The 15,346-nt window shown below is 42.4% G+C and overlaps 1 protein-coding gene across 2 annotated transcripts in view; it reads left to right on the top strand.

Annotated features, from left to right (window-relative positions):
- The window catches only part of COL5A1 (collagen type V alpha 1 chain), a 192,261-nt gene that overhangs the window by 77,028 nt on the left and 99,887 nt on the right, over positions 1–15,346 (top strand). For both annotated transcript variants that reach the window (XM_088664730.1, XM_088664731.1), the window contains exons 5-9: positions 7,464–7,595; positions 8,779–8,937; positions 10,335–10,571; positions 11,854–12,018; positions 12,526–12,582. In XM_088664730.1, the coding sequence (XP_088520856.1) occupies positions 7,464–7,595; positions 8,779–8,937; positions 10,335–10,571; positions 11,854–12,018; positions 12,526–12,582 (750 nt within the window). The remainder of the gene's footprint in view (positions 1–7,463; positions 7,596–8,778; positions 8,938–10,334; positions 10,572–11,853; positions 12,019–12,525; positions 12,583–15,346) is intronic.

The raw sequence follows: 15,346 nt of genomic DNA, 5'->3' as shown, positions 1-15,346 counted from the left end.
TCTTTCTCTGTTCTTTTATTCTAATCGATATCGGATTGTGATCTGATATTGATTTAGCTAAGATCTCACTTTTTACTAAGTTCGTTAATAGCCCTGAAGTAGCCCAAATCATGTCAATTCTGGAAGCTGACTTCCTTGCTCCCGAAAAGAATGTGAATTTCCTATCCTCTGGGTTGTTTTTCCTCCAAACATCCTCCAAACCGTAATTCTCTGTTATATTGAAAAAAACTTCTGGCAACTTCCCTCTGTCCCTCCTCCTTCCATTTGTTCGATCTAATTCAGATCTTATAACCCCGTTAAAGTCTCCCAATAAAATAATCTCTTCATCCAATATATTTTCTCCCATTTTTGTTTCCAATTTTCTGAAAAATTCTCTTTTACATCCATTTGGTGCGTATATATTTACCAAAATTACATTTCTATTTGGCAATTTTAGCCGTAACCCCACCATTCTTCCTTCATCATCTTGGAACAATTTTTCAGCTCTGATATTTGGCTTGACATAAATAACTACCCCCCTTTTCTTTTTCTTATTTAAAGATAGAAATTCTTCCCCCAATCTTTTATTTATCAATACTCTTTCATGATCTCTGCTTACATGTGTTTCTTGTAAACACATGATATCCCATGCTCCTTTTTTTAATATATGTTCAATCTTATTTCTTTTAAATTTATCATTTAATCCATTAACATTCCACGAAATAACATTCAAGTTAGAATTCATTCTTTATTATATATTTAAAATTTCCCAATTAAAATTAAACAAATTTTATTTTATTTTATTTTTCCGAAAGAAAATGGGGGTTGTTAAGAAAATCCAATATTCCGGGGATACTCTGTAAAAGTTAGGACAAAGGGGGAGGGGGATAAGAAAGGTGGAAAAACAACAACGCACAAAAAAAAAAAAAAAAAAAGGGGGGGAGGGGAGAATTTAAAAAATTTTTGGGAAGGGGAAAACGAAGGGAAATGGGAAAGTAGGTTATATATGTTGGGGAAGAAAAGGAGAAGAAAGGAAAGAAGGAGAGAGAAAGAGGGAGGAAAAAGGAAAAGAAAGGAAAAAAAAAAGGGGAGGGGGGGAGGGAGGGGAGGGGAAAAAAAAGAAAAGAGGGGAAGAAAGAAAGGAAAAAAAAAGAAAAAAAAGAAAAAAGGAGAAGAACAAACAAAACAAAACAATCAGGGTAAGCAAATCAGCCTCTTATACTTCCATACTTGCTATATTTACTACACTGAGCAGTGACAAGTTGGTCTACCACTGGGATAAAAACACACTATCGAACTTTAAATTTGAGATTTGGTATTTGAAATTTAACCAGTCACTTGGGTCTCGTCGTCCTGTTCTTCTTCCCCCTCTTTAAGCACTTCTTTCTTATGTCTGGCCCAAAATCTTTCCGCTTCTTCCGCAGATCTTAAAGTCTTTTTCTTCCTTCTAAATTCAAAGGTGATTCCATTGGGGTACTCCCAAGTGTACCACACTCCTTGTCTTCTTAGGGCGTCTGTCAATACGCTATACGCTTGCCTCTTAAGTCGGAATCTCTTGGGAATTTCTTTATATATAGCCACTGTTCTCCCCTCGATGGTTAGGCTCTCTTGTTTTTTCTTCTGTAGAATTTTATCTTTTAAAAGCATGGAATTCAAAAAAATCAAACAATCTCCTGGTCCCTTGATGTTACGCGCCTTGTCTATCCTCACTCTGTAGATTTTATCTATATCCATCAATAATTGTTCTTCTTTTACTTGCAGCCATTCAGACAGTCCCTGGATTATTTTCTCCTCAATTTGTTCACCTGCCGTTTCTGGGACGCCCCTTATTCTGAGAATCAGCTCCTTCTGTTTCATCTCAATCAGCGCCATCTGATCGGCTAGATCTTCCTGCATCTTCCTCAATTTCCGGGTTTCTTCTCCCTCTTTTTCCTTTGATGTCTTAATTTCTTTAAATTCTGTAGTTATTTTCTTAATTGCATCATCATGTTTGGTGACCTTCCCATTTAAATCTTTGACTGCTTTGTCTAATTCTTTATTCTTTCCATGTAATTCTTTTATTTGACTTGATAATTCTGAGATCATTTTTGTATTCCCTTCGACTTTCGATTCCACAGAGTCCATCTTATCATTAAGGTGTACCAGTTTTTCATTCAAAGTTCTACTCATTTCCATAATCAGTTCTTTGATATCTCCCATTGTCTCACTCTCGCCTGCCATTGGGTTGGATTGTCTTCTTGTTGAGCTTCCTGTCGAGGTTCCTTGTTGTTCTTTATACTTCCTTATAGGCATATTATACAGTTCTTACTCTTTTTTTTTTATAGGAAATAAAGAATAGAAAGTCTTTCTTTATTGTCTCTTCTTTCAAAATTCAAACTTCTTCTTTATTAGTCTTATTATACAGAGACCCAAAATCTCTCTTTCCCTTTGGGAGCCCCTCATTCACCTTTAGCAAGCCATTCTGATCTTTTGCAGCTTTATCTCAAAAATAAGGATCGTTTTGTACTTCTTAATCTCCCTTTCAAGAAGTCAGGGCATCCAAGTGCTATTCTCGGACGGCATTCCTAAGCAACACGTTGCCTTTCTCTCTTGCCAGAGGCTCCTGCTCCGCTAGTTGTCGCCTAGTCTGGCACTCTAATCACAATGCCACACTGCTTCTGCTAACCAAAAAGTGTCCCTGTGTGCATCCTTTAATCACCCCACTCTCTGCCCGCCCTGTCCTAGAGATTCTGATAAACCATGACTGGATACAAGCTGGAAATTTGCAGGGGAAGCCCTAATCATCATGATCACATTACTATCACTACTACTCTTGTTATTGTTATTGTTATTATTCACCCTTCACCTTAAGGTCCAGCATGGGTTACATACAGCATTACAACACAATATTAAAAACAGTTAAAACAACAACTTACAGAAATAATAATTACCAGTAATAGAATATATTACCCACCCTAAGGTTTTGATATGGGTTACAACAATTAAAAACAGTTTAAAACAATTTACAATCAGAGAAATAGGGTGGACTATATAGCAATAAAAGCATAAAACTATACAACAAAGCCATTGTTGTTTTTGTTTTTGTTGTTATTTAAACAGACAAGGATCTTTTTGCTAGAAACATAACCTGTGTTTGTTTATGAATACAGGAAACTCCCCATTTACGTGGGGGTTACGTTCTGGGCTCGCCATGCTCTTAAGTGAAATGCCTACCCTCCAACATTTCTCTAATGGAAACAAGGATGCCCATTCCATAATGATAATTTTATTTTACTATTTATACCCCGCACATCTTACTGGGTTGCCCCAGCCACATATAAAAACATAAAGCATTATTATTATTATTATTATTATTATTAGAAACTTCCCTATATAGGATTGCCTTCAGATAGCTCCGGGGTAGGAGGGGTTGGGGTTGGATGACTCCATACCCTCCAACATTTCTCCAATGAAAATGGGACATCCTAATTCAAAGCGGGACATTTCAGGATCAAACCAGAAACCAGGACGGCATCTCTAAATCATGGACATCCCTGGAAAATAGGGTCTGGAAGTGGCATAAGTGGCGAGCACCCTGGAGAGTCCTTGTTGCTCGTGAGGAGACCCTTCCCTGTCACTCTCATTTCGTATAATAAATAAACCTTTTTAAATTCAATTTTTGTGTGAACCTTTTGGGGCATAAGGTTCAGTTTAAACATTTACAGGTACAGTGGTACCTCTGGTTAAGAACTTAATTCATTCTGGAGGACCGTTCTGAACCTGAAACTGTTCTTAACCTGAGGCACCACTTTAGCTAATGGGGCCTCCCGCTGCCGTCATTGCGTGATTTCTGTTCTCATCCTGAAGCAAAGTTCTTAACCCGAGTTACTACTTCCGGGTTAGCAGAGTCTGTATCCTGAAGCGCCTGTAACCTGAGGTACCACTGTAACTCCCCACTTGCATGCGACCACACACACAAACGGCGCTTGGAACCCAGAAGTGGCTGGCGGCTCACAAGGAGACCCTCTCCAGATCCCACTCTAGGGAGGGTCTCCTCGTGAGCCGGTGGTGCATGGAGGCTTTGTTGAGGCTGATCAACCTCCCTGCCTAAAAGCTGGTGTGCATGGTAGTGCAGCAGACTCTTTCCTGTGCTCAGCTGAGCAGCCTCAACAAAGCCCTGCTGCGCCTCTGGCTTGCTAGGAGACCCTCCCCAGAGTGGGCTCTAGAGATAGTCTCCTCGTGAGTCGCCTGCCACTTCCGGGTTCCCGCCGGTGCTGCACGTGTATGCGGTTACATGCAAGTATATCACATGCAAGTATATCACAGTAATAATAATAATAATAAGACACCCCCCCTTGAGTAAAATCAATATAAGACGGTGTCTTAAAATGTGGGAAACAAGGTAAATAGGTACCGCTCTGGCGGGAAGGTATACGCATAGCTGCCAACTTTCGGATTTGAAAATAAGGGATCAGCAGCCTCACCTGTCCACTTTCTGATTTGAAAATAAGGGATCAGCAGCCTCACCTGTCCTGGGGACAGTCTACGGTATATCTAACAATCCAAGATAGCAGCGGGAGACGGCGCTGGAATAAGGGAATTTCCAGCAAAAAAAGGGAAAGTTGACAGCTGTGGCTTAGATTAAGGGAGTTTCCCGCAAAAAAAGGGAGGGTTGGCAGCTATGGGTATACGGCGTTTCCCGCTCTGGCTTGCCAGAAACCAGCTGCTCTGGTTTGCCAGAAGCGGCTTAGTCATGCTGGCCACATGACCCAGAAGCTGGCTCCCTTGGCCAGTAAAGCGAGATGAGCGCTGCAACCCCAGAGTCATCCGCGACTGGACCTAGTGGTCAGGGGTACTTTTACCTTTCCCTAGAACATTCTGTTTAGCCAAGCCTCCCAAGATGATTAGAAGGTTGATGTGATGAGTTTTGATTTGTTTCCATCCACTGTTGCTTTAACTTCTTGTGTGTTTTACAGTATTGTTGTAAACTTTTCTGGTGTTAATTTTATTTTTTATTTTTTGTAAACTGTTTTGAGTTTTTTATTTTATTTTCACAATTAGACAGCATATACATTTTATAAAACAATCAACAAGCAAACAAATAAAGCACACATTGAGCTAAAGAGCGAAAAGGAGACATATCAAAAGCCTAAAGAGAGAGTAACTCTGACATTTTTCAAAGACCTAGACTTGTTTGTGAAGTAGAAAAGGGAGGGGAAAGGGTAAACCTGTCCGGAAGTGAAGGAGAGTGTCAAGCTGGTCCTTGAGAATGCAGATTGAAAAGGGGGCACCTGTTGAAGCTGTGAAAGCTAACCAACCATTGGCAATCTGGGGCTTAAATACTATTCTGAGCCCATGTTAGGTTAGGGATGAGTGATTTGTTCTGTTGTTTCTTTTCTGTTAAGTTCCTGTCTGCTGGTTATTCTGTTTTACCTTAGTTGGTAATTGAAAGAATACAATCCCAGCAAAAAATTACTAAATTGGTTATCTTTGTTTCCCGAGTTCTGAGTTTACCTTACTACTGCCTATGTGGAACTCATTCATTTTACAGGAGATGTAAATTAAATTTTGCTGGTGACACCAGATAGCTGTCCTGATCTTTACATAAAATCACAGGAGATCAGGAAGCCTTCCAGAGCACAAGAAAATACTGTTTATGTCAACAGTAATAAACCATAGGAAAAGCTCAGATTGGCATGCACCAATTGGCACCTGTCCTGGACCACAAAGCCCCTTGGTCTTTTGAGGGCCTCTTCCTTTGCCCTGATCTTGAGCGACTGCTCTGATGCCCTCCTGTTGGCAGGGCCAAATTGTGGCTGTGATGCTGTCCACCTCCCTCCAGATGTTCTTGCTGTCTGGATAAATTTGGTCATTGGCATGGGAAAGCGAGCAAGAGTGGTCTGTTTACACACCTTCACATCCAGCCAGGGCTAAAGTGAATTTTTGACCATCAGCCAAACAACAGCAAAATGGGTTTGCTGAGGCTGCTTGGTGGAGCCAAATTGGAAAAAAATGAGAAAGAAAATGGAAGAGAAGCCACAGAATATCCTCCCAAGAATGCACATTTTTGCACATTATTATTATTATTATTATTATTATTATTATTATTATTATTATTGAACTCTTATAAGTGCTGGTTTACCTAGGAAATGGTAAGGCCTGGTGGTCAGACCTATTATGGATGAGACTCTGCTGTTTGTTCCCTGTGGGTTAAGGGAGAGAAAAGAGGGGGGTGGAAAAAGAGAAAGGGAGAAAAAGAAGGGGTGGCTCCACCTACTCCTTGCTCTGTCACACACACACACACACACACAGAGAGAGAGAGAGAGAGAGAGAGAATATATTTCAGTTGTACAAGATAAAGAGAAAAAGAAGGAAATACAAAAAAGAAGAAGAAAAAGTGCAATAAAAATACATAGTATAGCAGAGTAAATCTAGCACCTTAGAGACCAACTAAGTTTATCATTGATATGAACTTTCGTGTGCATGGTATCTGAAGAAGTGTGCATGCACACGAAAGCTCATACCAATGACAAACTTAGTTGGTCTCTAAGGTGCTACTGGAACGAATTTTTGTTTGTTTGTTTCGACTATGGCAGACCAACACGGCTACTTACCTATAACTAGAATAAATGTAATCAGTTACACTTTCATGCATATTATATAGGTATATAAGTACAATTATTGTCCTAATACATATATGATTGTTGATAACCTACAATATTCATTCCAAATGTCAATATGTTTATCCCAACAGAGTCTGTATCTTCAAGCAATCCCTTCATGTTGCATTTGCTGTTATGTCTTCAGTCCATTGATTAAAGGGGACCCTAACGTTATTCTTCCAGTTCATCAATAGCAGTCTTTTAGCCATAGTTGGGGCACGTAGAATCTATTTTCATTGTCCAGTTGTCAACTTCCATACAATAGGCATATAATTCAAAAGAAAGGGTATGCAATAAAAAACAGTTCCCTGCCCTCAGCCCAGGTGATGTGGATGGTGTCCATCTTCTCTCTCTCTCTCTCTCTCTCTCTCTCTCTCTCTCTCTTAAACTTTATTAAACAAGAAGATATCTTAAAATACACACAAAACAAACATACAGCACAAACATTCTATAAGAAAAAAGAAAAAAGAGCTTACCGGTAATTACATATAGAATAAAAAATAGTAAAAGAAAATAAACTTCCAACTAAATCCATTGTACTATTTTGCATTCAATTTTTTTTTTACACAGTTTCTTATTGATACTCTATTAATTTGGCTTGCCATTCAATCTTTGAAGGGATGGGCAATTTCTTGCTTTTAGAATCCTTGCTGCAGTTGTTGAATACATGAATAATAGTCTAATTTTATTCTTGATTTCTGATGTCATGATCTCAGGTCTTTTAGTGAACGGGATCTTAAATATTTTCTTTAACTCTTTATAGATAGTGGGTGTCCGTCTTGCCTCAGTGTGGTGTACCATCCTTCTGCGTCATCTGCATCTTTCCTCTCTCTCTCCTCCCAGGGTGACATCCAGCAGCTCTTCGTAGTAGCAGACCACCGAGCAGCCTACGACTATTGTGAGCACTACAGCCCGGATTGTGACACAGCTGTCCCAGATACGCCACAGTCCCAGGACCCCAACCCTGATGAATATGTAAGTGGAAAGAGATGAACGACTGCCACAATGTTGGCCTGGTGCAAAATCTGGAGGCAGCCTGCTGGCTCAGCAGGGAGACAGAAGATCCATTGCCCCCCATGCAATCCAGAGCAAGGGATGGCAAGGCAACCCCAGTGCAACCCCTTCGTGGAAGTGGAGTGATGAGCTGAAACCACCCTTTCCCCAAAAAACACACACACCACTTTTCCATGGGGAGGGAGGGACCTGCTTCTACTTAAGTTTCACATGGTTTTATTAATAAACCCACTCCAGTCTGTTTTGGATACCATTTGACTCAGGGTAGACCCATTGAAATTAATTGAAACTACTCAGTTTTACTTTGAGTAGACCTATTGAAATTAATTGAAATTAATTTTAATGGGTCTACACAGAGTAAAACTTAGGTGAATACCACCCTGATTATTTTTTTTTTGCTTTAAATACCTACGAAAATTCTAAGTGGTTAATAAATTGTCTTTTTCAAAAAAAATGGGCTGTGTGTACAAGCAAGTGTGTCTGGTTTTGTGTAAGCATACACCCCATACATTCAAAGCATATTCCTTCTTGCAAAGAATCCTAGGAATGGTAGTTCACCCTTGCAAAGCTACAATCTCCAGCACCCTTAAACTACAGCTATTACTACTACTAATACTACTACTTTGTGGGGTGAGCTTTAAATGTATGGTGGGTATGCAGCCTAAGCTATAGCAGAAAAAAGGAAAAAAGGAAAAAGCATTAATGGGCAGGAGCCTTGGCTTTTAACTGCAATGAGCAGACTGTTCCATGGAGTCTACACTCACACAAGATTCCATTGACTAACACATCCACTCCCAAACAAGGCTCCGCTTCAGCCATCTCTATTTCATTTGCAGATATTTAGGTCAGGAGAGCCCTTCTGGATCAGTCCCATTAAAGTCCACCATCCCATTCTCACAGTGGCCAACCAAATGCCCCAAACAGGAAGCCCATAGGCAGGACTTGAGCCCAATAGAGTGCCCTCCCCCCCACTTGTGATTCCCAGGAACTGGTAATTAAAGGCATACAGTATTGTATCTGATGTGCTGTGTGAAGAGGTCCCTCCTTTTGCCTCTTCTGATCCTGACTCAGTGGAACTGTTGATGGTGGTGACAATGGCTCACAGCCTTCCCATGTTCTAGCTGCTGTGCTTTCTGCCTTGCAGTACCCAGATGGAGATGGGAACCTCGAAGTGGAAGGAGAAACTTACTACTACGAATATCCCTACTATGAGGACACAGACGACACAGGCAAAGTGGTACCACCTACGACCCCAACCACAGATATTGAAGAAGTGGCACGGGAAAGGGCTGAAACCACTGAGGTATGGGACAGGGGGCCACAGTTTGATTGGTGAACTGGTTCCAATCCAACCCCCACCCCCTATTTTCAGAGGCTGCACACATGGCATAGAAACATAGGCCATGTTCGAAGAAGCCTTCCCTGTGGTGTGGGGTGTAAGGATGCTATTAGTTCTTCCAAAGTGGCTTCTGTAAGCCATTGTATTAAGATACTCTTTAAAATAACAATTTAATTCATAAGGGACACAGATGTCATCTATTTTTACTCCTTTGACATGTTGCAGGACTAAGCCAATGGTGTAAGAGGTGAAATATCCTAGCCCAGGCATCCCCAAACTGCGGCCCTCCAGATGTTTTGGCCTACAACTCCCATGATCCCTAGCTAAGAGGACCAGTGGTCAGGGAAGATGGGAATTGTAGTCCAAAACATCTGGAGGGCCGAAGTTTGGGGATGCCTGTCCTAGCCTTTATAAATCCTAAAGTGGGGTGTCCTGTAATTAGCAGTGCCCCCTCTGAGATCAGGTAACAGGACACTGCAGAAGGTCATGCCCGGGCTCAGGCAGATGTTTCCAGATGGTTATTATGTGATATTGATATACAGAACTGGATGACTCTCATTTTGGGGTGCCAACCCAATCCAATGTGCAAAGGTTTTAGTATTATTCCTGGAACGGCACCCCCTGCTTTGCCCCTTGTTCGTTTACACAGGCTGAGATGGCTTTTGACAGAATGTAGGTTATATGCTCTGCAGGTGATGGGGGCATTATAGGACTCAGAACGGCATATATAAATAATTCACAGCCATCTTCTTCCGAACGTGGTACAATTCTTAACAGAGTATACCCTGTGTTAGGAGAGCTTGAAGCTTGGGTGAATTAGATTGGAATAATCCCTTACAGATTCTGGAGTTCAAAGGGTTTATTTATATAGGAATATATTTACAAGATGAGCGTAGATGAGAAAGAGAAAATAGCAGGCATCTTTCTCAACTAGTCACAAAGAACTGTCACATTCGTTAAGCAGGATTCAGAGAAGTGAGAGCCATTGATTGCACCTGAAGACCACACTGATTAAAATGGATTTGTTGTTCTGATTTTGTGGGGGAGGTTTTGTGAACTAGTCTTTTATGACAATGTACTTTGATGCTTATTTTTTTGCTTTGTGATTTGTCTATTAATATGATGAGTGTGTGGTATGGTGTAGGCTTGGTTGGCCAGAAATCAATAAACTATTCCTTTTCATATTTTAAGTAGCTGTTTAATTAATTAGGGGGCACAGGTATCAGCCAGTTTGTTTCTTCTGACGTGCTGCGGTGCTAAGAGTGTAGAATGGCATGTGTCTCCTAGCTTGTGTGCATCCTAAGAAAGGTTATCCTCAAATATCAGGTAACTGTGGCCTCTTCTTCTTTTTGTGGAAACAGGAACTTGCCCCTCCATCTACACCATCCCCACCCATTGTGGAGAGAACTCAAGAGGAGACCACGGTGAAAGAAAGGGTAGAGGATCCACTGGTGGATGAATATAATTATGGAACCATAACTGATGAATATTACACTCCACTCCCTTATGAAGAAGATATCAGCTATGATGACCTCCCAGAGGGCGGTGTCGAAGTGGAGGTCCCCACCAGCACAGTGATCACCCTCAACGGAACCAATGTAATTTTTTGGGGGGGCAAGGGCCCAACCCTCCAGAGCCCACATGACCGTGTGGCCTCAAAACTGTGATCCACGTTCTGGCTCAGTCTGTAGCCCAGGCATTTTGGGTTGTTAACGCAATCAAGTTCTACCCAGAGTAAACCCACTAGAATTAACAGGCCTGGTGATTTTGTCATAAGGATATAAGGAGAACTTACTGGATCAGGCCAGTGGCCCATCTAGTCCAGCATCCTGTTCTTACAGTTGCCAACCAGATGCCTCAATGGGAAACACACAAGCAGGGCCTGAGCACAAGATCAGCACCCTCTCTTGTGGTTTCTGGCAACTGGTGCTCAGAAGCATTACCATGGAGGCAGAGCATAGCCATCGTGGCTTGTAGTCGTTGAGGCCAGTCAGCTTCAGATGAGTCTACTCTGTGTAGGACTAACATTGGCTACAGCCCACATCCTTGAACTGCCTCATGGGTTCTGAAGTTGTCTATAAGTTGCATTTTAGAAAGTTGGTGGCTGTTGGTGGATCCTAGTAAATTGGTGATTATGCTAAGGACTGCTGCTCTTTTGCAGGGGAGCATTATGCATACCTAGATCAACACAGCTGCCTGCATTTTCAAACCTTGGAGGTGCAGCTGTGCTGCTTGAGTGGGGTGGGATGTCCTCGTGATGAGTTCCTGCTTTTCAGATTTTACAAGAGTGTTCAGTTGGGTTTTTAATTGCTCTATCTGTTCATGTGGGGCAGCAGTAAGGCCTAATCTACAATAAATCCATAATTTAGTGTGGCAGCACCTACACTTTGGAGCTGTCTCTTCCCCTTGACATCAGGCAGATGTCTTTGCTGTACTCTTTTTGGCACCTACTAAAAATATTTTTGTTTGGGCAAACCTTTTCAGACATGTGAAATGTTGACAGGTGTTTAGTTTACCATTGACTTTAATTATTTTTTGAAAGTTTAAAATAGTCTGTTTTTAATAGTTTTAAAGTCTGTTCTTTGTATAAATTGCTTTAAGGTTGTTATGAATTTTGGGAAATAAATGAATCATAGAATTGTAGAGTTGGAAGGGAACCCAAAGGCCATCTATCCCAACTCCCTGAAATGTAGGAATCACAGCTAAAATGTGCCACCCCCCCCCCCAAACTTATGTTCCAGAATCCTCTGCAACTAGCAATGGCTTTGGTATGCAGAAGCTTATGTTGGAATGGTCCCCTGGTGGTATGGAATCTGGAAATCCCTCTGTCTTGGAGGAAAAGGTCTTAGCGCCTCCTATTTTCTGTTCTCTTCCACTTAGGATGCAGAACGAGGGCGTGAAGGAGGAGGAGACCCCAACAAGGACTTCACCGAGGAGACCCTCACAGAGTATGAAGATGGGTACTATTACGGCAACTATGACCGGACAGACTCTCCGGACATTGGACCCGGCATGCCTGCTAACAAGGACATGATTTATGAAGGGGTAAGGGAAGACTTGGTTCCTTGGGAAACGAGGAGACTGGACTTCACAGTCCATGCTGTGTGGAGGTGAAGCTAGAGCCTTGGATTAGTGCAGTGGTTCCAAAAGCGAGCAGTCGTGCCCCCTGGGGAGACAGTGGGATTACAGTGGGACTAAGAGGCAGGGGAGCACTGGAGCTGGGTTCTTCCAGGAGCATGGATCACTTATTTACAATTGACTGGGCTAGAGTCTGGAGCAAAACACTTTCCTCGCTTCATATTATGGTGGCCTGGTAAGCTGTTAAATACTGAGATAGGTAGATAAAGTATTTTCTTTCTGAGTTATTTTTCTAAAAGAATCTGTTTTAAACAATATGTAGATGTCAGAGTCTCATTGGGCAAATGAGATGTTCTGCTTCTGCAACCCTCTGCTCGGTGGCAATCGATTTGGTGGCAATGAATGCAGCCAATGAAGTGGAGCAATGCTCATTGTTCAGCGAGTTCTTGCTTTTGTTTCCTGTGTCTGCTGCAGATTGGTGGGCCACGAGGTGAAAAGGGACAGAAAGGGGAGCCAGCCATAATTGAACCGGTAAGAGCTGCCGCTTTGCCTTTGTGCTGCAGCTGGAGAATCCACGTGGAAATTGTGCAATGCTAACATTTAACAATCTATCAATTTATCAAACCAGGGTAAGGGTGGGGAAACCTCAAGCATGCAGGTCAAATGTGGCCCTCTGGGCTGCTCTGTTTGGCTCTCAGGACAGACAACCTCAACCCACAGTCTCCTTGAGTGTTTTTGCCTCTTTGGAATGTGTCCTTGAGCTGTGATAATACCTCTTGCTAGCCAGGATGGAATGTGTTTGTGTATTTGGCCCTGCCCACATCTGTTGCTCCACCTACTTTTTTTGCTTCTGGCCCCGTCCACCACTAGGGTTGCCATATTTCAAACAGTGAAAATCTGGACAGAAAAGTTGTGAGCTTCTTCTTCTCCTTCTCCTTCTCTCTCTCTCTCTCTCTCTCTCTCTCTCTCTCTCTCTCTCTCTCTCTCTCTCTCTCTCTTTTAGTTTTCCCAAAGTTGTTGAGCCTTTCGGGCAAAATCGCAAAATAAAAACCCAATAAATTTTAGAGCTATTTTTATTGAAAAACTGCAAAAATGGCACTGCCGACATGGGCATCCATATGGCTGGATTTTTCTGGACATTTCCCCAATTTTTGCCCGGACACTGCTGCCGACTGCAGTATTCTGGACATGTCCGGGGAAATCCGGACGTATGGCAACCCTATGCACCATTGACATATGACCCCTGGAAGGCTGCTCAGAGTAGAACAAGGCCCATGGACTGCATAAGTTCTCAACCACTGAAATAGTTGCAAGAGGTTCTCCAGTAACAAGTAGGGAAAACTACTAAGAAATTTATTCTGCATTTCTCTTGTTTGGTGGCAGGGTGGAAGTGTATCCTATCTTTCTGTCTTCTCCTTTCCCAGCCTCCAAAAGTTCTCTGCCCAAGAATATAGACATAAGAACATAATGGCCCATCTAGTCCAGCATCTTCTTATCACAGTGGCCAGCCAGATGCCCTAGTAGAAAGTCCTCAAAGCAGGTCCAGACCACAAGAGCCCTCTCCCTGCCTGCAGTTCCCAGCAGCTGGTATTCAGCATTGCTTCCTCTGACCCATAGTGACCCTGGCTAGTAGCCATCAATAGCCCTCTCCTCCTCCATGAATTTGTCTCCTCCTCTTTTAAAGCCATACAATCTGGTGGCCATCCCTGCCTCCTGTGGGAGAGAGCGCTACAGTGTGAAGAAGGCCTTTGTTTTATCCATCATCTTGCATACAACACCCAGCTTCATTTGGATGTCCACATCTAGTGCTATGAGACAGGAAGGAAACTTTTCCTCATGCCTTGCATAATAATATAAACTTCTATCATGTTGCCTCTTACTTACATGTTCTCTAAGCTAAAAAAAAATCCCAAATGCTGCAACTGTTCCTCATAGGGGAGTCACTCTGTCCTCCTGGATCATTTTTGTTGCAATTCTGGTTGCTACAACATCTGGCTGCTGTCACCACTGTACATCACCATATTGGATCTGACCTAGGTTCTGGACAACAGAATGAAGTTGCAGAGTTCTTAGTGCTGAATAACTTCAGGCTGCAATTTGGAGATCCTCCCTTAATGTTAAAAAAAAATCCTGCAAGGAGAGGTGTAGAAGAAAAAAAATCCCTGCAAGAGGAAAACTAATACAGTGGGAGGGAGTGGACTGAGCTGAATCCATTCTCTCTGATGTTGAGGTTCCCATCTTTTTTAAATTTGCACAGAATTGTTTATGTGGGGGGACATGACAAAGCAATGGCATCTCTTACATGCAATCTCAAGTCTTATTAAACCAATTCATAGAGGGGAAGGCCAACTATTACTACTAACCACAATGGCTGCATTCTACCATTGAGGCAGTCAACGCTGCTTCTGAATACCGGTTGCTGGAAACTGCAGGAGGGAAGAGTTGCTTTTGCACTCAGGTCCTGCTTGCAGGTTTTCCCTGTTAGCATCTGGTTAGCTGCTGTGAGAACAGGATGATGGACTAGGTGGGCTCCCTTTGGCCTGATCCAGCAGGTTCTTCTTATGTTCCTCAGCCCAGCTGCTTCTACACCCTTTCAACAGCTATGCCTTCTCTGTTCCGTAAAAAGAAAAAAAGCAACTCTTTCCGCCCAAGCTCAGTCCTCCCCATCTAACATTTTTTGTACACTAGCGACCCAATTAACCCAGTTTTTTCCTGGCAGACCAGCCAAAGTAACAGCGACCTTGTCTGACTTGCAAAGTTGAAAGGTCTCCATTTGCCGCTTCCCCCTGATGATTTCCCTACAAGGGGAAATGAAGTCAGAACCAACTCCTCCTCTTAACTGTTTTCTAGCTGCCTCCCATTCTTCCCTCACCCCTTTCTCTGAGGGAGCTTGCAGCTGAAACACTTTGAAAAATCAGAGATGCCCTCAGCATGGAGGGGGATCTGCTGAAAACGGTTGCATAAGAATTTGGCAGCTCTGAGCGGGGTTTGAAAATGCCAGACCACCGAGAGGCTGCTAGAATGTAAACAAGACCAAATGCTTGTATTTTCTCTCTCTCTCTCCACTGTCCAAAAAAAGAAACATTTTGGAGCGTTTTTTTTTTAAATGCACTCCTTATCAGGCTTAGATGCATTCCAAGCTAGACTCGCTGGATGCCTTCCCCCTCCCCTCTTCAACTCCACAGAGGCCCTGCAAGTCACTACATAATAAATTTACTTGAAGTGAGGCCTTGTGTTTTTTGGGGGGGTGGGTAGGGGTACATTTCAGCTGCTTACTGTACTTTTCAGAATGGCC

This window comes from Zootoca vivipara, chromosome Z2 (assembly GCF_965207765.1).
Source record: "Zootoca vivipara chromosome Z2, rZooViv2.hap1.1, whole genome shotgun sequence".
In the NCBI taxonomy this organism is placed as follows: domain Eukaryota; kingdom Metazoa; phylum Chordata; class Lepidosauria; order Squamata; family Lacertidae; genus Zootoca; species Zootoca vivipara.
This window is presented reverse-complemented; position numbering and strand designations above follow the sequence as displayed.